Genomic DNA, 26,433 nt, shown 5'->3' with positions numbered 1-26,433 from the left:
TAAGTAACCTTGGCCTAGAGAGATACGCATGGTTATCAAAACGTCATGTCAGGGTAAGTCTATACAAAATATAGCCCTTATTTTAAGTGTTTTAAAATTCCCTATGGAAAAATGAATTGTGGAAAAACGATTGGAACCATTTCCTTGTTTGACCTCTAGGTTTTATGAGTATTATTACTCATACATACTGTGGTACTCCACTTGCAATATGTGGAACCAGCAGTGCGCTGTAGTATTTTCAAGGGGGGGATATTTCGCTGCTACACGCGATGTTTGTTGTTTTCCTTGAATCAGTCCGAAGTTGCAATGTCGTAAACACCTATGAACCAAAATTTAAGCGATAAGAAAAACGTTTTATACTAGTCAATTATAACATATAACAGCTATAACATTTTTCTGTCTGCCCGAAGTTCTGTAAAACATGCTGTCAAATCTGTGACGTATGGAAATTTGCGGAACACCACAAGATAACATTGAGGAAGTAGCTAGCTAGATTGCTAGCTAATCGGACAGCTGTGTAAGAATAACGTTAGATAGCTGTTTATGTAGCTGCTGTTTAATAATCGATTTAATTCGTTTTTAATCATGGACCAAGCAGTCAGCGTCAATGCAGACCCAGATATGCCATCTGACAGTGAAGGTAAATCGTGTGTCACACTTATGATTTGTTTCACCGATCAGACAGATCACACTGCTGTGTGGATGGCTAGCTAGTAGGCTATTTCACTATTTATATTTTATTTTGTTATTTTATTAACACCGTGTCTCTCTACTGTCTACAGGTCGTAGCTCGCGCTGGAGAAATTGGACTGGTTTTTGGTGAGTTTAGTTTTGGGATGTTCTACTGTGGTGAATGTGATGTGAAATCAGAAACGAGCCTAGCTACCAGTGTTTCATTTCTTTAAATGTAACGTTATTTGAATCAAACCTATTTAGCTAGCTACAGTGAACACGGTTACATGCACACAATCTTGCGATTACTGTGGATAGTCAGGTTAGTACAATAGTTTGTTTAAATTGTGTTTACATGCTTCGACACGTGAAATCAGGCTGCTGATGGGACTTTTGATAAATGCAGAAAGTCGCCAATCAAGAAACATTCTACCACAGTGACCATGTTGTTTTTGCATAGACTATTTGATTCGGATTTCGGACACACTGTATGAAGTTTGTATGTAAAAACAATTTATAAGATGCATATATATGTTTTTCCTAACTCACTTCACTCGCGCAAATGCACCAGTGTATCGCCGATTAAACTGTTAATATGTGCTAATAATTCGGAAGATTGCTCATAAAACCAAGTGTTTTAATCGGCGTATGTTTACGTCGATTATGACCTTACGTCGATATAGATAAACAGAGTAAGGTGTTTACATGACGACTTCCATACTCGCCGGCCTTACGCCATAATCAGTTGAATATTGAATAATTGGTGCGCATGTTAAGTACTCGATGGAATAGGGCAGGCAAGCTGCAGGGCCTTCAGAAAGTATTCACACCCCTTGACTTTTTCCCCATTTTGTTCTTACAGCCTGAATTTAAAAGGGATTCATTTGAGATTTGTTGTCACTGGCGTACACACAACACCCCATAATTGTATTTTATTGTATTTTATTTAACCTTTATTTAACTAGGCAAGTCAGTTAATTAAGAACAAATTCTTATTTACAATGCCGGCCAAACCCTCCCCTAATCCGGACGACACTGGGCCAATTGTGCGCCGCCCTATGGGACTCCCGATCACGGCCGGTTGTGGTACAGCCTGGGATCGAACCAGGGTCGGTCGTGACACCTCTGCGCCACTCATGAGCACCTCCAACATTTTGAGCACTTGAGCACTCATGAGCACTTTCCAACATTTTTTTAAACAAATGTAATTAAAAATGAAAAGCTGAATTGTATTGAGTCAATACGTACGTATTCAACCTATTTGTTATGGCAAGCCTAAATAATTTCAGGAGTAAACATTTGCTTAACAAGTCGCATAGTTGCATGGACTCACTGTGTGCAATAATAGTGTTTAACTTTTTTTTTTTTATGACTACCTCATCTCTGTACCTGACACATACAGATAATTGTAATATCCCTCAGTTGAGCCTGTGAATTTCAAACACAGATTCAACTACGAAGACCAGGGAGGTTTTCCAATGCCTTTCAAGGAAGGGCACCTATTCTTGGATGGGTAAAAAAAAAAAAAGCATCCATTCAATATGTTGAAGTTATTAATTACACTTTGGATGGTGGATCAATACATCCAGTCATTACAACGATACAGGCATCCTTCCTAACTCATTTGCCGGAGAGGAAGGAACCCGCTCAGGGGTTTCACCATGAGGCCAATGGTAACTTAAAAGCAGTTAGTTTAATGGCTGTGATTGGAGACAACTGAGGATGGATCAACAACATTGTAGTTACTCCACAATACTAACCTAATTGACAGAGTAAAAATAAGGAAGCCTGTAAAGAATACAAATGTTCCAAATCATGCATTCTGTTTGCAACAAGGCACTAAAGTAATACTGCAAAAAATGTGGCAAAGCAAATCACTTTTTGTTAATAAAACAAAGTTATGTTTGGGGCAAATCCAATACATATTTTTCAAGCATAGTGGTGGCTGCATCATGTTATGGGTACGCTTGTAATCATTAAGGACTGGGCAGTTTTTCAGGAAAATCTATGGCAAGACCTGAAAATGGTTGTCTAACAATGATCAACAACCAATTTGACAGAGCTTAAAGAATTTTGGAAAACAAAATGGGCAAATGTTGCACAATCCAGATTTGAAAACTCTTAGAGACTTACCCGGGAAATAAAAAAGTATTTTGACACTCCTTCAAATTAGTGGATTTGGCTATTTCAGCCACACCCGTGGGTGACAGATGTATAAAATAGAGCACACAACCAACCATGCAATCTCCATAGACAAACATTTGCAGTATAATGGCTTTACTGAAGAGCTCAGTGACTTTCAACATGGCACCGTCATAGGATTCCACCTTTCCAACAAGTCAGTTTGTCAAATTTCTGTCTTGCTAGAGCTACCCCGGTCAACTGTAAGTGCTGTTATTGTGAATTGGAAACATCTAGGAGCAACAACGGCTAAGCTGCGAAATGGTAGGCCACACAAGCTCACAGAACGGAACCGCCAAGTGCTGAGGCGCATAGCTCCTCGGTGGCAACACTCACTACCGAGTTCCAACCTGCCTCTGGAAGCAACATCAGCACAATAACCGTTCGTCGGGAGCTTCATGAAATAGGTTTCCATGGACGAGCTGCCTCACACCAGCCTAAGATCACCTTGCGCAATGCCAAGCATCAGCTGGAGTGGTGTAAAGCTCACCGCCATTGGACTCTGGAGTGATGAATCACACTTGACCACCTGGCAGTCCGACGGACAACTCTGGGTTTGGCGGATGCCTAGAGAACGCTACCTGCCCCATTGCATAGTGCAAACTGTAAAGTTTGGTGGAGGAGGAATAATGGTTTGGGGCTATTTTTCATGGTTTGGGTTAGGCCCCTTAGTTCCAGTGGAGGGAAATCTTAACATCTCAGCATGCATTCTATGCTTCCAACTTTGTGACAACAGTTTCAGCATGACAATGCCTCCGTGCGCAAAGTGAGGTCCCATAGGGAAATGGTTTGTCGATCGGTGCGGAAGATCTTGTCTGGCCTGCACAGTCTTGACTCCAACCCCATCGAATACCTTTGGGATGAATTGCTGCGACTGCGAGCCAGGCCTATTCACCCAACATCAGTGCCCGACCTCACTAATGCTCTTGTGGATGAATGGATTCAAGTGCCCGCAGCTCCATATTAATGCCCATGATTTTGGAATGAGATGTTCGACGAGCAGGTGTCCATATACTTTTGGTTAAGTAGTTTATATCAGTGTCCCCCCCGCTTTGACATGACAGAATACTTTGTGTATATTGTTGACAAAAAGGACAATTAAATACATTTTAATCCCACTTTGTAACACAACAAAATGTGGAAAAAGTCCAGGGGTGTGAATACTTTCTGAAGGCACTATATGTTGTAAAGACTGACTAAACCCCTCCTTGTAGATTCTGTCTGGCCCCAGCAATAAGTATGTATGTAGCCACAGCAGCCATTATGGAATTCTAAAGTGGCTTCTGCTAGCTAGCATGAGGACAAAAACTAGCAGTCGTTCCTTCTACTCGGTGTAGCAGTTGGGACAATTCGAAGTACAACGCAATTGTCATACCTAGATTGAGGTACGTTTTCCAAGCCATATCTTGCACTGGCTTCGGGGTGTCTTAATCTACATAGGAAGGCTGGCTACATCTTATCCTCAGTTTGCCCTACAACATCATTGCGTAGCCTCAGTGAACTTGCTATCATTCATTGGCCCACTGATACTTATCATCATCTCTGCATGCCCCCTCCCCTGCACTGAATGTTCTGAAATGCAGGCAATAGAAATTAATGATTTGAAATTCAACATTGTGTCTCCCACCTTTCCTCCTGACCCTTGTCTTCAGGTTGCTGGGGTTGTGCAATAACTTTGCGTACGTGGTGATGCTGAGTGCAGCCCATGACATCTTAAAACAACAAGGGTCTCACAACTCCACATCGCCTGTAAGAATGGGTTGTAGAATGCTGTATCACCATAGCATTTGTATCTGTTGTTAGTATCAAAGTACTATATTGGCAATATTCTTTCATTCTCTCTCCATGTCCTTCTTCTTCAGACCCCATCCACAGTTGCCTTGGACGTTGAAGGTGGAAAAATAAGTCGTTACGACTGCAGCCCTGTTTCTACCGCGGTAAATAGAGATGCACTGCAGCTGTGAAAGTGTGTGTGATCAAATGTTATTTTATTCAGCAGATGTTATTGCGGGTGTAGCGAAATTCTTGTGTTCCTAGCTCCAATAGTGCAGAAATATTTTACGATTCACAACAATACACACAAATCTAAAGTAAAAGAATGGAGTTAGAAATATATAAATATTAGGACGAGCAATGTCGGAGTGGCATTGACTAAAATACAGTGTATATACATATGAAATGAGTAAAGCAGTATGTAAACATTTATTAAAGTGACCAGCCTGATCCTGCCTGGTTAACATGTGTGTGACCTCTCTGTCCACCTCTCCAAGGCTGTTTTGTTGGCTGATATTCTTCCCACTCTCATGATCAAGTTTTCTGCTCCATTCTTCGTCCACAATCTCCCTTATGGGTAAGAGAAGGACAGATGGTGCTTTCCCAGTTGTCTTTGAATACTTTTTCTTACAGTAAAGGAACATTGTAATAAGATGTTGTCAATGGCTGTATCTTAGCTTTTGCTAATCATAACATAATACAGAAACAATATTATCCTACATTACCAGTTTGTTTGAGTTTGCGAAGGTTTGCCAATTTGAGTGCACATGTCAATTTGGAGGTTGTGTTTTTGTCCACAGTTTCCGAGTGTTGGTATGCGTTGCAACAGCGATTGCAAGCTTCCTTGTGGTGTCCTTATCTTCTACCATGTGGATAAGCGTTTTGGGTAATGTGTGTGTGTGTGTGTAGGCCTATGTTTGTGAATGGGGATGGAAACATTTGAGATATGATCATTGATCACTATTTTAATTCCTAGAACATTGCAGCTCTGACATTTCCCCTGAAACCAGACACTATCTCGCTGATATGGTAACCATGGGGACACATCTATCAGCCAGTCAGCAGTTCTGTTAATAGCTGATTTAGGTGATTAATTAAGCATTTTTATTTAACTAGGCAAGTCAGTTAAGAACAAATTCTTATTTACAATGACAGCCTAAATCAAATACAATTTTATTGGTCACATACGCATGGTTAGCAGATGTTCATGCGAGTGTAGAGAAATGCTTGTGCTTCTAGTTCCGACCATGCAGTAGAATCTAACAAGTAATCTAACAATTTCACAACAACTACCTTATACATACAAGTGTAAAGTAATTCATAAGAATATGTACATATAAATAAATGGATGAGCGATGGCCGAACAGCATAGGCAAGATGCAGTAGATGGTATAGAGTACAGTATATACATATGAGCTGAGTAATTCAGGGTATGAAAACATTGTTTAAAATGACTAGTGATACATTTATTACATCCAATTTTTTGTATTATTTAAGTGGCTAGAGATTTAAGTCAGTAGCAACTCATTGTTAGTGATGGCTGTTTAACATTCTGATGGCCTTGTGATGGAAGCTGTTTTTCAGTCTTTCGGTCCCCGCTTTGATGCACCTGTACTGACCTCGCCTTCTGATGATAGCGGGGTGAACAGGCAGTGGCTCGGGTGGTTGTTGTCCTTGATGATCTTGTTCGTCTTCCTGTGACATCGGGTGGTGTAGGTGTCTTGGAGGGCAGATAGTTTGCTCCCGGTGATGCGTTGTGCAGACCTCACTACCCGCTGTTGCGCCTTCTTCACTACGCTGTCTGTGTGGGTGTACCATTTCAGTTTGTCCATGATGTGTTCCCCCCTGTAACTTAAAACGTTCCACTTTCTCCGCTACTGTCCCGTCAATGTTTGTAGGGGGGTGATCCCTCTGCTGTTTCCTGAAGTCCACGATCATCTCCTTTGTTTTGTTGAGTGTGAGGTTATTTTCCTGACACCACACTCCGAGGGCCCTCACCTCCTCCCCGTAGGCAGTCGTGTCATGGTTGGTAAACAAGAATACCACTGTAGTGTCGTCTGCAAACTTGATGATTAAGTTTGAGGCGTGCATGGCCACGCAGTCATGGGTGAACAGGGAGTACAGGAGAGGGCTGAAAACGCACCCTTGTTGGGCCCCAGTGTTGAGGATCAGCGGGGTGGAGATGTTGTTTCCTACCCTTACCACCTAGGAGTGGCCAGTCAAAGTCCAGGACCCAGTTGCACAGGGCGGAGTCGAGTCCCAGGGTCTCGAGCTTAACGACAAGTTTGGAGGGTACTATGTTGTTAAATGCTGAGCTGTAGTCGATGAACAGCATTCTTACATAGGTATTCCTCTTGTCCAAATGGGTTTGGGCAGTGTGATTACGATTGCGTCGTCTGTGGACCTATTGGGGCGGTAAGCAAATTGGAGTGGGTCTAGGATGTCAGGTAGGGTGGAGGTGATATGATCCTTGACCAGTCTCTCAAAGCACCTCATGATGACAGAAGTGAGTGCTACGGGGCGATAGTCTTTTAGCTCAGTTACCTTAGCTTTCTTGGGAACAGGAACAATGGTGGCCCTCTTGAAGCATGTGGGAACAGCATACTGGGATAGGGAGAGATTGAATATGTCCGTAAACACACCAGCCAACTGGTCTGCGCATGCTCTGAGGACTTGCCTAGGGATGCCGTCTTGGCCGGCAGCCTTGCGAGTGTTAACACGTTTAAATGTTTTACTTACATTGGCTGAGGTGAAGGAGAGTCCACAGATTTTGGTAGCGGGCCGTGTCGGTGGCACTGTATTGTTCTCAAAGCGAGCAAAGAAGTTGTTTAGTTTGTCTGGGAACAAGACATTGGGGTCGGTGACGGGGCTGGTTTTCTTTTTGTAGTCCGTGATTGACTGTAGACCCTGCCACATTCCTCTAGTGTCTGAGCCGTTGAATTGCGACTCTACTTTGTCTCTACTGACGCTTAGCTTGTTTGATTGCCTTGCGGAGGGAATAGCTACACTGTTTGTATTCGGTCATGTTTCCAGTCACCTTGCCCTGATTTAAAAGCAGTGGTTCCTGGGAACAGTGGGTTAACTGCCTTGTTCAGTGGCAGAACGACAATTTTTCCTTGTCAGCTCAGGGTTTCAATCCAGCAACCTTTCAGTCATGTGTATATTAACCTCTCTGCGCACGGAACACGCTAGCGGGCTGAAATTCCACAACATACGTTGATCGTTACATAAATAGTCATATTAAACATTCATGAAAATACAAGTGTCTCACATGTATCGAAAGCCTAGAATCTTGATAATCCAACTGCGTTGTCAGATTTAAAAAAGGATTTACTGCGAAAGAATACGATGCAATTATCTGAGCATAGAGCCCCATAAAAACATTTTTTAAAACCAGCACAGGCGTAACATAATCACAAACTGCATTAAAATAAATAGTTTACCTTTGACGATCTTCGTCTGTTTGCAATTCCAATGCTCATTGTTACACAATGAATTATCTTTTGTTTGATAACATTTTGTGAACCGTGTCGTGAATTCCGTCTCATTCCATTTTCGACGACAAATTCCAGGTAAATAACCCACAAAGAACGTGACTTTTCCAGTCATGTTTGGTTTCACTGCAATCAACTGGTTTGTTTGTAACACAATCAAACGTGATGGGCCATTTCGCGGGACGTATTGACTGAAAGAAACTGATTTGAAGACAACAAGTCATGACATCATTGTGCACCAATGATTTGCCTGCTGTTTCGTTGATTGACTGTCTTTTAACCCAATGACCACTGATCGTCTTGAAATCTAGCTGGGTAGATTGCCAATGAGCTGAGCTAAACAGCAATATGCCATGTTTATGTGTTGCAAGACCAACCCATGTAGTAAGCTCCAGCTTAACGAGAGTCTTTCGCTATTGAAGTTTCATACCGGAAGGAGCTACGCATATTACGCACTGCATTGTTTGGTAAACGCGCAGATTCAGCTGTTTATATATCAATCATTATGGCGACTAAGTCAGGGAAAGCTAAATCTAAGTCTAGATATACAGATGTACACACAATTTTAGAATAAATTGATTGGGAAAGTGAGACAGAGATTGTTGTAGGATGCTTCATTTAGCGATTGTGGAGGGATATTTTTTGAACGGGAGAGGGCATCGTTTTGGACTGGTAAGTTCTTATCATGCTAATACCCTTGTTTGAAATTAATAATATAAAATATTATTTGTGATATGAAATTGAAATTGAAATTTTAGAAGCAATATATAATCATGTAATGTCATGAAATGTGAGATGCGTGTGTCTGCCGCCCCACCCCAACCCACATGAAATAGCCTATTTGAGGCTGTTGAGGAGAGGGCAGGACCACATCAATGGCAAAAGTGAAATGGAGACGGTAGATACAACTGGTCTGTTGTAATATAATGAAGACAGTAGATCTAGCTGGTCTGTCATAATATAATAGAGACAGTAGATCTAGCTGAAATGTCATAATATAAAAGAGAGAGTAGATCTAGCAGGTAATAATAATATATTCAACCTTCTATATATATCTGTTTATTATACCTGTTGATACAGGGCTCATACAGTGGGGCAAAAAAGTATTTAGTCAGCCACCAATTGTGCAAGTTCTCCCACTTAAAAAGATGAGAGAGGCCTGTAATTTTCATCATAGGTACACTTCAACTATGACAGACGAAATGAGGGAAAAAAAATCCAGAAAATCACATTGTAGGATTTTTAATTAATTTATTTGCAAATTATGTTGGAAAATAAGTATTTGGTCAATAACAATAACAAGTTTATCTCAATACTTTGATATATACCCTTTGTTGGCAATGACAGGTGTGTCAACTTTTGACTGGTTGTGTGTGTGTGTGTGTGTGTAGTGCCTTTGGTAAGTATTCAGACCCCTTGACTTTTTCCACATTTTGTTACGTTACAGCCTTATTCTAAAATGTATTAAATGAAATTTTTTAAATCCTCAGCAATCTACAGACAACACCCCATAATGACAAAGCGAAAAGAGGTTTTTACATTTTAGCACATTTATTTCAACTTAAAAACGGATACCTTATCTACATAAGTATTCAGACCCTTTGCTATTAGACAAGAAATTGAGTTCAGGTGCATCCTGTTTCTGTTGATCATCTTTGATATATTTCTAGGATTTGATTGGAGTCCACCTGTGGTAAATTCAATTGATTGGACATGATTTGGAAAGGTGCACACACCTCTCGATATAAGGTTCCACAGTTGACAGTGTATGTCAGAGCAAAAACCCAGCCTTGAGGTTAAAGGAATTGTTCGTAGAGCGCTGAAACAGTATTGTGTCAACACAAAGATCTGGGGAAGGGTACCATAAAATGTCTGCAGCATTGAAGGTCCCCAAGAACATAGTGTCTTCCATCATTCAAAAATGGACGAAGTTTAGAACCACCAAGAATCTTCCTAGCGCTGTCGGCCCGGCCAAACTGAGTAATCTGGAGAGAAGGGCCTTGGTCAGGGAGGTGACCAAGAACCCGATGGTCACTCAGACAGAGAGCTAGAGTTCGTCTGTGGAGATGGGAGAACCTTCCAGAAGGACAACCATCTCTGCAGCACTCCCAATCAGGTGTTAATGGTGGAGTGGCCAGACGGATGCCACTCCTTTAGTAAAAGGCACATGGCTACCCGCTTGGAGTTTTTCAAAAAAGCATCTAAAGACTCTCACACCATGAGAAACAAGATTCTCGGGTCTGATGAAACCAAAATTTAACCATTTGGCCTGAATGCCAAGCATCACGTCTGGATGAAACCTGGCACCATCCCTACGTTGAAGCGTGATAGTGACAGAATCATGCTGTGGGGATGTTTTTCAGCGGCAGGGGTTGGGAGTCTTGTCAGGATTGAGGGTAAGATTAACTGAAAAAAAATACAGAGAGATCCTTGATGAAAACCTGTTCCAGAGCTCTCAGGACCTCAGACTGGGGAGAAGGTTCACCTTCCAACAGGAGAACAACCCTAAGCACACAGCTAAGACAACACAGGAGTGGCCTCAGGACAAGTTTCTGAATGTCTTTGATTGGCCCAGCCAGAGCCCAGACTTAAACCTGAGGGGACCTGCAGAGAAAAATGGGTGAAACTCCCCAGATACAGGTGTTCCAAGCTTTTAGCAGTTCGCTTAATTTTTTTATAATATATTACACTTGATTTTTCTTGAATAAGTTCCTATTTGTTTTTGTTTTCCACATATTCTGTGCCTCTATGGTACAATTTTTATTGCTATCTATCTGTACTGTTAGTCCTGCTATTTCCTTTGTTAATATGAACTCTTGACCTAAATTGCTATTTTTTTAAAGATGAGTGTTGAATTGCATGTCCTCTAAAGGAACATTTTAAAAGTGTCCCATACAATAAGGGGATCTGCATAACCTATGTTATGTTGGAAAAAGTCAGTTATAAATTATTCTTTCTTGGTTAAAAACAAGTTGTCATCCAATTTCAAATATCCTTTTCTCAAGACATGGTGCTTTGCATTCAGGTCAAAGAGTACATTCTTTGTCTCATCAGACCACAGAATCCTTTCTTTTATGATCTGAGTCTTTCATGTCTTTTTGCAAACTCCAGGTGTGCAGGTGCTTCTACACCTGCATTGCTTGCTGTTTGGGGTTTTAGGCTGGGTTTCTGTACAGCACTTTGAGATATCAGCTGATGTACGAAGGGCTATATAAATAAATTTGATTTGATTTGCTGTCGTGCCTTTTTCTAAGTTGTGGCTTCTGTCTGGCCACTCTCTTATAAACGCCCAGATTGGTGAAGTGCTCTAGAGACCGAATGTCCTTCTGGCAGGTTCTCCTATTTATGACAAGGAACTCTGTAGTTCTGTCAGAGTGGTCATTGGGTTCTTGGTCACCTCCCTGACCAAGGTCCTTCTTGCCTGGTTGCTCAGTTTGGTCAGACGGCCACCTCTAGGCAGAGTGGGTGGTTCCATATTTTTTCAGTTTCGCAATGATGGAGACCACTGTGCTCTTGGAAACTTTCAACACTCTAGAAATAGTTGTATACCCTTCCCCAGATGTATGCCTCATCACAAATCTCGACGATCTATGAACAGTTCCTTGGACTTCATGGTATAGTTTCTGCTCTGACATGAGCTTGTCAACTGTGGGACCTTTTTATATAGTTTTTTTATTTTGTAAATCATGTCCAAACAACTGAGTTGGCCACAGGTGGACTCCAATCAAGTTGTTGTGACATATCAAGGATGTTCAAGTGAAATTGGATGCACCAGAGCTCAATTTGGAGTGTCATAGCAAAGGGGTGTGAATACTTATGTAAATTAGATGTATCTGTATTTCATTTTCAATATATTTGCAAAAATGTCAAAACATATTTTCACTTTGGCATTATGAGGTAGATGGGTGAGAAACATTTTGAATTCCGGCTGTAACATAACAAAAATGTGGTATAAGTCGAGGGGTTTGAATACTTTCTGAAGGCGCTGTAGTTTTAACCATGTTTTGAATCTTAACCTTATTTATTTACAATGATATATTTTACCAACAATGGAGTAAAACAGACTTACATTTGGGGTTTTGATGGGTTAGGACAGTTGAACTAAGCTCATGAAGCATTTATAAGTATTCTTCAAGAATCCATGGCTATATACTGTATATAGTTTAAAAATAATGTACCAATCCCAATCGTATTAGAGTACATATTTGCATCCATATTAAAGTACTGTGTATCTTTTAGGTGTGATCTTTGCCAGTGTGAGCGCTGGACTGGGAGAGCTCTCCTTCCTCTCTCTCACTGTCTTCTTTAGCAGGTAGACTATCTCCCTGATTTACTAACAGTTCTGTAAGTTGTTTACTTTGCAGCTCTTTTTTTTTACATAAAAGGTATTCTCACTCAAACCCCTCTCAATAGTTTTTTTCCGACACTCTCACCCCGTGTCTCTTTCTATCCGCCTTCTTAGAGATGTGTTGGGGGGCTGGGGCTCTGGCACCGGTGGAGCAGGTGTGGCCGGGGCTCTGCTGTACTCTGGTCTCACGCAGGCTGGCCTCTCACCCAGGAACACGCTGCTCATCATGCTGGTCGTCCCTGTAGCCATGGTGATCAGGTCAGTCCCAGGGGTGAATGTAAGGTAGTTCGGTACGGCGTACTGGCAAAATAAATAGTGGGGGTACGCTGTACCAGAAACATGAGCCTATCACAATAATTCAAGCAAATGTAAATGAAACTTTAGGCTTTTATGCCATTATTTATCATTACCGTACGTCAGAGGCATGAAACATTTGCGAATGGTGGTATAACCTACGCTCAAAACTGCAATGTGGTTCAACGAGAACACTAACATTTTGCCAAGGCAGAGATGAGTGGCTGAGACGCGCGAGGACAGCAGTGGGTGCATCAATTCTCCAAATGTCAATACATTTTTTGGGCGTTTTGTGTAACCGATGTCTCTTTCCATTCACCAGTTTGGAGGCTGGAAATATGTTGTGAGTGGATGAGCGTGTGTCGGTAGTCTAGTAAAGGAGCCCTTTTAAGTGATAGTTTGACAAGCGCATGCACACACAGGAGGTCCCATACCGGGAAGAAATGAGTTCTATACTGAACAAAAATATAAACGCAACATGTAAAGTGTTGGTCCTATGTTTCATGAGCTGAAATAAAAGATCCCAGACATTTTCCATACGCACAAAAAGCTTATTTCTCTAAAAGGTTGTGCACAATTTGCCAGTACGTCCAACCAGCCTCACAACCGCCGACAATGTGTAACCATGCCAGCCATTGCCCAGGACCTCCACATCCGGCTTTTTCACCTGCGGGATCTTCTGATTCTGAGACTAGCCACCCGGGCAGCTGATGAATCTGAGGAGTATTTATGTCTGTAATAAAGCCATTTTGTGGGGAAAAACACGTTCTGATTGGGTGGGCCTTGCTTCCATGTGGGTGGCCCTCCCAGGCCCACCTATGGCTTCACCCCTGCCCAGTCATGTGAAATCCATAGATTAGGGCCTTATGAATTTATTTCAATTGACTGATTTCCTTATATGGACAATAACTCAGTAAAATTGTTGAAATTGCATGTTGCGTTTATATTTTTGTTCTGTATGCTTTCACCCCTGATCGGTCCCATAAACAATGTGGATGTGATAAGTTAATGTGTTGTTAGGTGAGTGGGAAAGGATTACTCTCCTTTTCTGTCAGTTTATCTGAACCCTTCACCCCCTTTTTGTCTCTTCCTTTTCCCCCACTTTCCCCTCAGCTATTTTTTCCTGCTAGTCTTCCCCCCATCCTTCCCACAGTGGAAGTGCAGGGAGGTGGAGTCTGTGAGGGGCAGAGACTCACAGAGCAGGCAGCCCCTATTGGATGACACTGATGAAGAGGAGGAGCGGGAGAAAGGTGCTGAAGGTGTGTTTACCTTACCACATGCTGACATGATAAAGAATTTTGAGGAAAGTGATGTGTGGTAATATGGATGTTTAACACAATATATTTTTAAGTAATGAAATATTACATTTTAATTGTAAAATATTTTGTAGGACATTGATTAACCAAACAGCCCATCTTCACTTCCTTCCTTCTGAATATAATAGAAGACAAGGTCACTGGACCACTGACATGTATTGAGAAACTACACATCACTAAAGTGAGTTTGAAGTCACTTTAGAAAAGTGGACTTGGTCTGTACCATTTTCAGATTAAAAAGTTATATACGCTCTCAAAGTTGGCCCAGACCAGGGTAAGCCAGGCCAAAATCTCATAAATATCATTTTTTCCCAGTCGATATAAACTCAATTCCCCAATGTGATAGACATAGAACAGTTTTACTTTAATTTCATTTTCACATGTGCTAAATAATCAGTTTAACCCTGGCCTAGTAAGTTTTACTCAGTCTTGATGTGCTCCATATGTTATTGCCAATCTGCTAATATCAATTCTACCGCCTCCCCTCAGGGTCTGCTGAGGTTTGTGGTTCCGTTAGGAGTTGTCTACTTCGCGGAGTACTTCATCAACCAGGGCCTGGTGAGTAAGGCCTCTGTCGCCCCTTGGCAGTTTATAGTGTCACTGCAATTAGTTGATATTCTCACCATCACTTCCATTCTCATTGTATAGTATGGATGACCCCCAACTTCTTGTTACAGTTTGAACTCATTTCCTAATTTTTCTACTTTCTTTACAGTTGGAACTCCTATATTTCCCAAACTTCTATCTCTCCCATGCAGAGCAGTATCGCTGGTCAGTACCATTCAGAATATATACAGTTGAAGTTGGAAGTTTACATGCGCTTAGGTTGGAGTCATTAAAACTCATTTTTCAACCACTCCACAAATTTCTTGTTACAAACTATAGTTTTGGCAAGTCGGTTAGGACATCTACTTTGTGCATGACACAAGTAATTTTTCCAACAATTGTTTACATACAGATTATTTCACTTAGTCACTGTATCACATTTCCAGTGGGTCAGAAGTTTACATACACTAAGTTGACTGTGCCTTTAAACAGCTCGGAAAATTCCAGAAAATGTCATCATTTGAGTCAGTTGGAGGTGTACATGTGGATGTATTTCAAGGCCTACCTTCAAACTCAGTGCCTCTTTGCTTGACATCATGGGAAAATCAAAAGAAATCAGCCAAGACCTCAGAAGAAATTGTCCACAAGTCTACAAGTCTGGTTCATCCTTGGAAGCAATTTCCAAACGCCTGAAGGGAACACGTTCATCTGTACAAGCAATAGTACGCAAGTATGAACACCATGGGACCACACAGCCGTCATACCGCTCAGGAAGGAGACGCGTTCTGTCTCCTAGAGATGAACGTACTTTGGTGCGAAAAGTGCAAATCAATCCCAGAACAACAGCAAAGGACCTTGTTAAGATGCTGGAGGAAACGGGTACAAAATAATCTATATCCACAGTAAAACGAGTCCTATATCGACATAACCTGAAAGGCCGCTCAGCAAGGAATAAAAAAGCCAGACTACGGTTTGCAACTGCTCATGGGGACGAAGATTGTACTTTTTGGAGAAATGTCCTCTGGTCTGATGAAACAAAAATATAACTGTTTGGCCATAATGACCATCGATACGTTTGGAGGAGAAAGGGGGAGGCTTGCAAGCAAAAGAACACCATCCCAACCGTGAAGCACGGGGGTGGCAGCATCATGTTGTGGGGGTGCTTTGCTTCTGGAGGGACTGGTGCACTTCACAAAAAAATGTTCCTCTGTCATGATGACATCTATATGGATATTTCGAAGCAACATTTCAAGACATCATTCAGGAAGTTAAAGCTTGGATGCAAATGGATCTTCCAAATGGACAATGACCCCAAGCATACTTCCAAAGTTTTGGCAAAATGGCTTAACCTTTCTAGGGCAGGCTAGCGGAACCCCCTCGACAACATTCTGCTGAAAAGGCAGTGTGCAAAATTCAAAAATATTTTTTTGAAAAATGTAACTTTCACACATTAACAAGTCCAATACAACAAATCAAAGAAGCTTCTTGTTAATCTACCCATCGTGTCTGATTTCAAAAAGGCTTTACAGCGAAAGCACAACATATGATTGTTAGTGCATAGCCAAGTAAAAAAAAACACAGCCATTTTTCCAGCCAAAGATAGGAGTCACAAAAAGCAGAAATATAGATAAAATTAATCACTAACCTTTGATCTTCATCATAGGACATCATGTTACACAATACATATATGTTTTGTTCAATAATGTGCATATTTATATCCAAAAATCTCAGTTTACATTGGCGCGTTACGTGAAGTAATGTTTTGATTCCAAAACATCCGGTGATTTTGCAGAAGTACTCAATAAACATTGATAAAAGATAGTGTTACTCACAGAATTAAAGATAGACATATCCTTAATGCAACCGCTGTGTCAGATTTTTTTTAAACTTTATGGAAAAAGCATAATCTGAGTACGGCGCTCAGTGCCCAATCCAGCCAAAGAAATATCCGCCATGTTGGAGTCAACAGAAGTTAGAAATAACATTATAAATATTCACTTACCTTTGATGATCTTCATCAGAAGGCACTCCCAGGAATCCCAGTTCAACAATAAATGACTGATTTGTTCCATGAAGTACATTATTTATGTCCAAATAGAGACTTGTTGTTAGCATATTCAACCCAGTAATCCATCTTCATGAGGCACGAGCACTACGTCCAGACAAAAACTCGAAAGGTTACGTTACAGGTCGTATGAAACATGTCAAACGAAGTATAGAATCAATCTTTAGGATGTTTTTAACATAAATCTTTATTAATGTTCCAACTGGAGAATTCCTTTGTCTGTAGAAAAGCAATGGAACGCGAGGTAACTCTCACATGAACGCGAAGTCACAAGCCCATGGCACTCTGCCACACACCTGGCTCATTCCCCTCTCATTCAGCCCCCCTTCACAGTAGAAGCCTCAAACAAGGTTCTAAAGACTGTTGATATCTAGTGGAAGCCTTAGGAAGTGCAAAATGACCCCACAGACACTGTATATTGGAAAAACTACAAACCTCAGATTTCCCACTTCCTGGTTGGATTTTTCCCAGGTTTTTGCCTGCCATAGGAGTCCTACTCAAACAGTTTTAGAAACTTCAGAGTGTTTTCTATCCAATACTAATAATAATATGCATATATTAACATCTGGGACAGAGTAGGTTCACTCTGGGCACGCTATTCATCCAAAAGTGAAAATGCCCCCTATCCCAAAAATGTTAAGGACAACAAAGTCGAGGTATTGGAGTGGCCATCACAAATCCCTGACCTCAACCCTATAGAAAATGTGTGGGCAGAACTGAAGAACCGTGTGCGAGCAAGGAGACCTACAAACCTGACTCAGTTACACCAGCTCTGTCAGGAGGACAGATTCACCCAACTTATTGTGGGAAGCTTATGGAAGGCTACCCAAAACATTTGACCCAAGTTAAACAATTTAAAGGCAATACTGCCAAATACTAATTGAGTATATATAAACTTCTGACTCACTGGGAATGTGATGAAAGAAATAAAAGTTGAAATAAATCACTGTACTATTATTCTGACATTTCACATTCTTAAAATAAAGTGGTGATCCTAACTGACCTAAAACAGGGAATTTTTACTAGGATTAAATGTCAGGAATTATGAAAATCTGAGTTAAAATGTATTTGGCTAAGGTGAATGTAAACTTCTCTGATTAAGTTGTGTAAAGCTATTAACTCACATTCTTTGTGTGTGTGTGTGTGTTTGTGTTCAGGTACCAGACACTGTACCAGGTGGGGGTGTTGGTCTCGCGATCCTCTCTCTGCTGTGTGAAGTTCAGGAGAATCTGGGCTCTCTCTCTGCTTCAGGTGAGTGAACAATAGATGATATACAGTACCTGTCAGAAGTTTGGACACCTACTCATTCCAGGGTTTTTCTTTTCTTTTTACTATTTAGAATTATAGTGAAGAGATCAAAACTATAAAATAACACATGGAATCATGTAGTAAACAAAAGTGTTACACAAATATAGATTTATATTTGAGAATCTTCTAAGTAGCCACCTTGATGACAGCTTTGCACACTCGTAGCATTCTCTGAACTAGCTTCACCTGGAATGATTTTCCAACAGTCTTGAAGTAGTTCCCACATATACTGAGCACTTGTTGGCTGCTTTTCCTTCACTCTGAGGTCCAACTCATCCCAAACCATCTCAATTGGGTTGAGGTCGGGTGATTGTGGAGGCCAGATCATCTGATGCAGCACTCCATCACTCTCCTTCTTGGTCAAATAGCCCTTGAAAAATGACAGTCCCAAACCAGATGGAATGGCGTATCGCTGCAGAATGCCGTTTTAGCCATGCTGGTTAAGTGTGCCTTGAATTCTAAATAAATCAGTGTCACCAGCAAGCGGTGATGAAATTGTCGGTCATTACATTTTATCAGCCGGTAACTGTTATGCAAATAACTGCCTGTCTCACTGTAATATTCCTTTTAAATAACAAAACATTTAGCATCTTTGGGCTTCCACGCATAGCCTACAAGCAACTCTGATGCAGATATTTGGAACATCTGCATTTTAAAAAGTCTAATAAATCCATTTAATATAGCCTACACCATCACAATAAATTAATTATTTTAAGTAGATCTAAAGAACCATTATATGAAGAAAATGTAACCTATACCGAAGAACAGAACAGCATATTTTGAGTTGTCCTCATGTTAGGCCCTGATCTGGCTCTGCCATATGGCTGTGGGCTACACTAATTATTTTTACAGGATTTTCTTAGAATTCCGTGGCATTATTTGATAGGAAGAAGAATATAATAGAAAGGATATTGACTTCAGAGGGTGTGCCCACAAATGGCTATTCTGTGTTGTGGTTAACAAAGTGATCATTTGAAACAGGTCCTTCTATATGCTGAATATGTAGTTATGTATGCAACTTTAGTTGTGCGACTAATGATGATTTGAAAAGAGTTGGATGAAAGGCATGCGCTCTGCTGTTTCTTGCTCAGGTTGCACACACTTCATCAGTCTCTCATCCACAATTTGACAAGTACTTGATAATATTCTCAACTATCTGACTATTCTCAATGTAATCTGGTGTTTACATATTTGTGCATTTTTTTTATTTTTAGAATGGCCCACACAAAAAAAAATCAGTAGCCTGCACTCAAATAGAAAGAACGTTACGTGCGATTTAATTTTTTGTAGATGCCAGGTAGGCTACACTGGTCATAAAGAGGATTAATGTGCTTAATTTTAAGAATTGAGCAATAAATATAGCATCACAAGAAAGCTGGGATCCTCTTTTAAATGGTGGCCAGTCAAAACTCTGTTCACACGCCATAGCGCAATGACTGGGCTTATAAGAACACGGTTCACCAAGTTCTGTTGGCTATGGGCTCTCCAACCCTGTTCCAGGGGTCCTAGGCTTATAGGCTACGCTTTGAGTAATTTGGCCGTGATACAAACTGTGATACAAACCTTATCAAAACGTATAGGCTTATGAGCTGAAAAAGTTTTAAAATAATGCATGTGCTGTTTTTCTTTAGACTGCACACACTGGGCATCATTCACAAGTGATAATATTCTCACCCATTAGACTATTCTCAATTTAATGTTGTCTTTACATACTAAATAATATACTGAACAAAAATAAACACAAAATGAAACAATTTCTAAGATTTACAGTTCAGTTCATGTAAGGAAATCCGTCAATTGATATGAGTTCACATGACTGAGAATACAGATACCTTTAAAAAAAAGAGGCTGGATCAGAAAGCCAGTCAGTATCTGGTGTGACCACCATTTGCCTCATGCAGCGCGACACATCTACTTTGCATAGAGTCAATCAGGCTGTTGATTGTGGCCTGTGGAATGATGTCCAACTCCTCGTCAATGGCAGTGCAAAGTTGTTTGATATTGGCGGGGACTGGAACACGCTGTCGTACACGTCAATCCAGAGCATCCCAAACATGCTCTACGGGTAACATGTCTGACTATGCAGGCCACGGAAGAACTGGGATATTTTCAGCTTACAGTAATTGTGTACAGATCCTTGCGGCATGGAGCCGTGCACGACAATGGGCCTCAGGATCTCGTCACGGTATCTCTGTGCATTCAAATTGCCATCGATAAAATGCAATTGTATTTGTTGTCCGTAGCTTATGCCTCCCCATACCATAACCCCACCATGGGGCACTCTGTTCACAACGTTGATATCAGTAAACCGCTCGCCCACACGATGCCATACACATGGACTGCGGTTGTGAGGTCGGTTGGACGTATTGCCAAATTCTCTAAAACAATGGAGGTGGCTTATGGTACAGAAATTAACATTTAAATTATTTGACAACCGCTCTGGTGAACATTCCTGCAGTCATCATGCCAATTACATTCTCCCTAAAAATTTGAGACATGTGGCAACTGGCTCTAACCAGAATAGAAAGAGTGGGAGGCCCCGGTGCCCAACTGATCAAGAGGACAAGTACATTTAGTGTCTAGTTTGAGAAAGAAGCCTCACAAGTCCTGAACTGGCAGCTTCATTAAATAGTACCCGCAAAACACCAGTCTCAACGTCAACAGTGAAAAGGCGACTCCGGGATGCTGGCCTACTAGGCCATTTTTATTTGGTACTATGCCTTAAATGTATTCACACCCTTTCGATTTTTCTACATTTTTATTGTGTTACAGCCTGAATTTAAAATGGATTCAATTGAGATTGTCACTGGCCTTCACACAATACCCCATAATGTAAAAATTGAATTATGTTTAGAAATTTTTACAAATTAATTAAAAGCTGAAATGTCTTGAGTTAAGTATTCAACCCATTTGGAAGCATAGATAAGTTCAGAAGTAAACATTTGCTGAACAAGTCACACAAGTTGTATGGACTCACTCTGTGTACAATAAGTGTTTAACGACTACCTCATCTCTGTACCCCACACATACAGACAATTGTAAGATCCCTCAGTCAAGCAGTGAATTTCAAACAGATTTAACCACAAAGGTTTTCCAATGCCAAGGCAGCAGCTAATGGGGATCCATAATAAATACAAATTATGTTCTAACTTCTAAAAGTAACTGTATCCACTGGCAAATTGGGAGAGAGTGAGGTGATTGCCGTGTAAGATCCAACATAATATTTTGCGGCAGTGTTGCCTGTCAGCATTAATCATCTCTGATTGAGAGATTCAAGGAGCTATCATCGTTAAGTAACAGATGCAAAGCATTGAATTTACATTCATGCACTTCTAAATTAAATTTGTATCTTTGCCAAGAAGCATTTAACTGCAGGGTACACCCACATATGGAGGAGTGTGCTTACCTGATTTTAGGAGTTGGGGTCAATTTAATCGTAAAACGATTCCTCAGTGTTAAATACAGTGTGTGAACAGACAATGTATAAATTGATGGTTCAGATTACGGGATGCCAAAGTCATGTTTTTCAATGTTCTGTTCCAGTTAAAGGGTTGTTCCGAATTCAATTTGATCTATGGACCATTTTTTTTATGACTAGCTCAGAATGAGCTTTCCAAAAGTTTTCTATATTATAGAGATCAGTCCTTTTCAGGAGCCCAGATCATTTATTTATAAATCCCAGCATTGGATGGTTCGGTAGTTGGGTTTCCCAGGGGACTCCATAGGCCAGCAAAGCTGAACTAAATTGTAAATATAGAAAAAAGATTTGCTTGGTATGTACAGTGCCTTGCGAAAGTATTCGGCCCCCTTGAACTTTGCGACCTTTTGCCACATTTCAGGCTTCAAACATAAAGATATAAAACTGTATTTTTTTGTGAAGAATCAACAACAAGTGGGACACAATCATGAAGTGGAACGACATTTATTGGATATTTCAAACTTTTTTAACAAATCAAAAACTGAAAAATTGGGCGTGCAAAATTATTCAGCCCCTTTACTTTCAGTGCAGCAAACTCTCTCCAGAAGTTCAGTGAGGATCTTTGAATGATCCAATGTTGACCTAAATGACTGATGATAAATACAATCCACCTGTGTGTAATCAAGTCTCCGTATAAATGCACCTGCACTGTGATAGTCTCAGAGGTCCGTTAAAAGCGCAGAGAGCATCAGGAAGAACAAGGAACACACCAGGCAGGTCCGAGATACTGTTGTGAAGAAGTTTAAAGCCGGATTTGGATACAAAAAGATTTCCCAAGCTTTAAACATCCCAAGGAGCACTGTGCAAGCGATAATATTGAAATGGAAGGAGTATCAGACCACTGCAAATCTACCAAGACTTGGCCGTCCCTCTAAACTTTCAGCTCATACAAGGAGAAGACTGATCAGAGATGCAGCCAAGAGGCCCATGATCACTCTGGATGAACTGCAGAGATCTACAGCTGAGGTGGGAGACTCTGTCCATAGGACAACAATCAGTCGTATATTGCACAAATCTGGCCTTTATGGAAGAGTGGCAAGAAGAAAGCCATTTCTTAAAGATATCCATAAAAGGTGTCATTTAAAGTTTGCCACAAGCCACCTGGGAGACACACCAAACATGTGGAAGAAGGTGCTCTGGTCAGATGAAACCAAAATTGAACTTTTTGGCAACAATGCAAAACGTTATGTTTGGCGTAAAAGCAACACAGCTCATCACCCTGAACACACCATGCCCACTGTCAAACATGGTGGTGGCAGCATCATGGTTTGGGCCTGCTTTTCTTCAGCAGGGACAGGGAAGTTGGTTAAAATTGATGGGAAGATGGATGGAGCCAAATACAGGACCATTCTGGAAGAAAACGTGATGGAGTCTGCAAAAGACCTGAGACTGGGACGGAGATTTGTCTTCCAACAAGACAATGATCCAAAACATAAAGCAAAATCTACAATGGAATGGTTCAAAAATAAACATATCCAGGTGTTAGAATGGCCAAGTCAAAGTCCAGACCTGAATCCAATCGAGAATCTGTGGAAAGAACTGAAAACTGCTGTTCACAAATGCTCTCCATCCAACCTCACTGAGCTCGAGCTGTTTTGCAAGGAGGAATGGGAAAAAATGTCAGTCTCTCGATGTGCAAAACTGATAGAGACATACCCCAAGCGACTTACAGCTGTAATCGCAGCAAAAGGTGACGCTACAAAGTATTAACTTAAGGGGGCTGAATAATTTTGCACGCCCAATTTTTCAGTTTTTGATTTGTTAAAAAAGTTTGAAATATCCAATAAATGTCGTTCCACTTCATGATTGTGTCCCACTTGTTGTTGATTCTTCACAAAAAAATACAGTTTTATATCTTTATGTTTGAAGCCTGAAATGTGGCAAAAGGTCGCAAAGTTCAAGGGGGCCGAATACTTTCGCAAGGCACTGTATCTGTCTTTCAATTCTTGGAATGTTCACGAACCATTACTATCCATGACATCAGCAAGGGTATGGATTTCACATTTGGACCATTGGGAGGGATGCAAAAGGCCACCCTCCAGATCACAAGGCATTATTGTGAAATATTGGAGTATAGGCATGTCATTTTGAATCCCAGTTATATCGATTTTCAATTTGACGCCATATAAAAATGGTGTGATCAATAATAGGACCAAAGCGTAGTTTACATTTGTTTAAGGGTTATATCAGTGAAGACCACCTCTTCCAGGGCAATAGGAGACACCATATTTCACTCTATACTCCGCAACGGGGCAGAAGATTCATGTCTAAACCAATTTAGGATGGAACGAAATGCTAGTGCCTGGAAATACAATTTAAAGTTCGGTACGGATAGTCCTCCTACGTCTTTCCCTCTTAGTTTTTTTCATTTGATCCGGGCTCGCTTATCCTGCCATATATATTTAGAAACTGCATTATGATTTTATCCAAATAGCCAGAAGGGGAAGCATTGAACTCAGCCATGGAAATATATTCATTTGGACAGATATGCCATTTAAAGCTACTGAGATATTAGTCAGTCTCATCTCACTGTCAGAGCAGCTCACAGACTACTGCACCTGTACTTAGCCCACCTATAATTTAGCCCAAACAACTACCTCTTTCCCAACTGTATTTAATTAATTAATTTATTTATTTAGCTCCTTTGCACTCCATTATTTTTATTTCTACTTTGCACATTCTTCCACTGCAAATCTACCATTCCAGTGTTTTACTTGCTATATTGTATTTACTTTGCCACCATGGCCTTTTTTTGCCTTTACCTCCCTTATCTCACCTCATTTGCTCACATCGTATATAGACTTGTTTATACTGTATTATTGACTGTATGTTTGTTTTACTCCATGTGTAACTTTGTGTCGTTGTATGTGTCGAACTGCTTTATCTTGGCCAGGTCGCAATTGTAAATGAGAACTTGTTCTCAACTTGCCTACCTGGTTAAATAAAGGTGAAATAAAAAATTAAGTGTTTGATTAGATGTTTGGAATGCATTTGCATTGAAATAGAGGGACAATAGAGCGCTGAGTACCAGGTCATTAGCGACTGGCTGTTAGCAAGTTTGGTAGGCTACTAATGACCATCGGCAACATCAGAGTGCAGTTTTGGAGAAGCATAGTTACCGTGACTCAACTGTCATGTGGAATTTGACTGCGGTCATGACTCGTGATTGCAGGTGTGGTGGTAATACGGTCAGCGTAACAGACCTAGTGGTGGAGCTATAACTTTCTCTGATCTTTCTCTCTCTCCACCTGGCTTTATATTTTCTTCTTCCTCCCCTCTATCTCCCCCACCATCCCCACCACTACCTTTTGTACCCTTATTCATAAAGCGTCTCAGTGTAGGCGTGTTGATCTAGGATCGGGTCCCCCCTGTCCATGTCATTTTATCGTCCTAGATCAGCACTCCTACTCTAAGATGCTTTGTGAATACGGGCCCTGGTCCCTCAGTGTGTGAACGCGGTGTTGCTCTGTCTCCCTCAGTGTGTGAACGCGGTGTTGCTGTTATTGTCGGTGTACTACCAGTTCCTGCCCAGTGCATGGCTGGTGTTTGTGATAGTCCTCTACGAGGGGTTGCTGGGAGGAGCTGCATACGTCAACACATTCTACTTCATCAGCAAGGAGGTCAGTCACCAGTGTGTGTGTGTGTTTGTTTGTCAGCCTGCATATAAGGTTGTGTTTATGTCAATATGTAACATTAGCTGGAGGGTCAGCCATCGGACATGTTTTTGTGTGTTTGCGTGCCACACCCCTTACCTTTCCCCTCTCTCCCTGCAGACTGGAGACAGACAGAGGGAGTTTGCCATGGTGGCAGCCAGTGTAGGAGACAGTCTGGGCATCGCCGTCTCCGGCCTCATAGCTTTCCCAGTCCACAGATACTTCTGCTCACTATGAGAGATAGTAGAGGGAGAAAGACTGGTGGGAAGTGCAAAAGAGGTAGTATCATGTTTTGAAGTGCTTGGTATTTCCTTGGAGGTCTGAAGAAGAGACTCTCTACAGCTGGGGTGGATGGAAATTGCTGATAATTATTGTTATGCTTAAATTAGAGGTCTGTTCAGACATCTTCCTGCACCTTAGCAACCTTGCTGGGTGTGTGGTAGATTCCTCCATTTACTTAGAAATCACATTGTTACGACTGGTACAAGTTTCATATCACTAGCCAACTAACTTCAATATTTCTGCCATCACCAAGGACATTTGTCAATGTGCCTTTGATAATTATCAGGATTGTATGTTTTAATATATTTATCTTTTCACTACATTCCAATGTCTAGTATCCTGCTAATATTTTTTAAAAATGTAACCACTAACTTTTTCTTTGCTGCTATTGTTGAGTTACTGTTATAAAATTGTGAATGCTCTAACTTAGCTCTGCTTACAGTGTTTACATGTGGTGGGCTTGTATGATCAATGTTCAACTTTTGAAAAATGACCTGAGATTCTACAAGTGATTAAAAAAAAAATAAGATTTTGAATCAAATGTGTGGTTTATTGTTCTGTAGGCCTATTTTGTTTTTAAATAAGATAAATTCCATAATTAAAGCTAGAATCCTTAGTTGCTACATCCATTTTGACTTTTAAATTAATTATACAATTGAAGTCAGAAGTTTGCATACACCTTAACCAAATACATTTTAACTCAATTTTTCACAATTCCTGACATTTATTTCCTTGTAAAAAATGCCTTGTCTTAGGTCAGTTAGGTTCACCACTTCATTTTAAGAATGTGAAATGTCAGAATAATAGTAGAGAATTATTTATTTAAGCTTTTATTTCTTTCATCACATTCCCAGTGGGTCAGAAGTTTACATACACTCAATTAGTATTTGGCAGTATTGCCTTTAAATTGTTTAACTTGGGTCAAATGTTTTGGGTAGCCTTCCACAAGCTTCCCACAATAAGTTGGGTCAAATGTTTTGGGTAGCCTTCCACAAGCTTCCCACAATAAGTTGGGTGAATTTT

The 26,433-nt window shown here is 40.7% G+C and overlaps 1 protein-coding gene across 1 annotated transcript; it reads left to right on the top strand.

Moving 5' to 3' along the window:
* Positions 1 to 212: 212 nt before the first annotated feature.
* cln3 (CLN3 lysosomal/endosomal transmembrane protein, battenin) lies at positions 213 to 25,951 on the top strand. Its single transcript, XM_021626061.2, has 15 exons — positions 213 to 640; positions 783 to 819; positions 4,506 to 4,602; positions 4,716 to 4,790; positions 5,124 to 5,203; positions 5,427 to 5,512; positions 12,360 to 12,432; positions 12,583 to 12,726; positions 13,876 to 14,021; positions 14,207 to 14,259; positions 14,568 to 14,636; positions 14,794 to 14,849; positions 17,847 to 17,940; positions 24,955 to 25,095; positions 25,249 to 25,951. Exons 1-15 carry the CDS (start codon positions 586 to 588, stop codon positions 25,363 to 25,365), a joined length of 1,323 nt encoding a protein of 440 aa, XP_021481736.1. The 5' UTR covers positions 213 to 585; the 3' UTR covers positions 25,366 to 25,951.
* The last annotated feature ends 482 nt before the right edge of the window (positions 25,952 to 26,433 follow it).

This window comes from Oncorhynchus mykiss, chromosome 12, assembly GCF_013265735.2.
Source record: "Oncorhynchus mykiss isolate Arlee chromosome 12, USDA_OmykA_1.1, whole genome shotgun sequence".
Lineage (NCBI taxonomy): Eukaryota > Metazoa > Chordata > Actinopteri > Salmoniformes > Salmonidae > Oncorhynchus > Oncorhynchus mykiss.
This window is presented reverse-complemented; position numbering and strand designations above follow the sequence as displayed.

Bases quoted from the DNA above. Each gene is read 5' to 3' on its own strand.
- cln3 (XM_021626061.2), top strand. From the start codon at position 586: ATGGACCAAGCAGTCAGCGTCAATGCAGACCCAGATATGCCATCTGAC. The intron at 820-4,505 runs GTGAGTTTAGTT...CCTTGTCTTCAG, and splicing joins AGAAATTGGACTGGTTTTTG to GTTGCTGGGGTTGTGCAATA. The intron at 25,096-25,248 runs GTCAGTCACCAG...CTCTCCCTGCAG, and splicing joins TCTACTTCATCAGCAAGGAG to ACTGGAGACAGACAGAGGGA.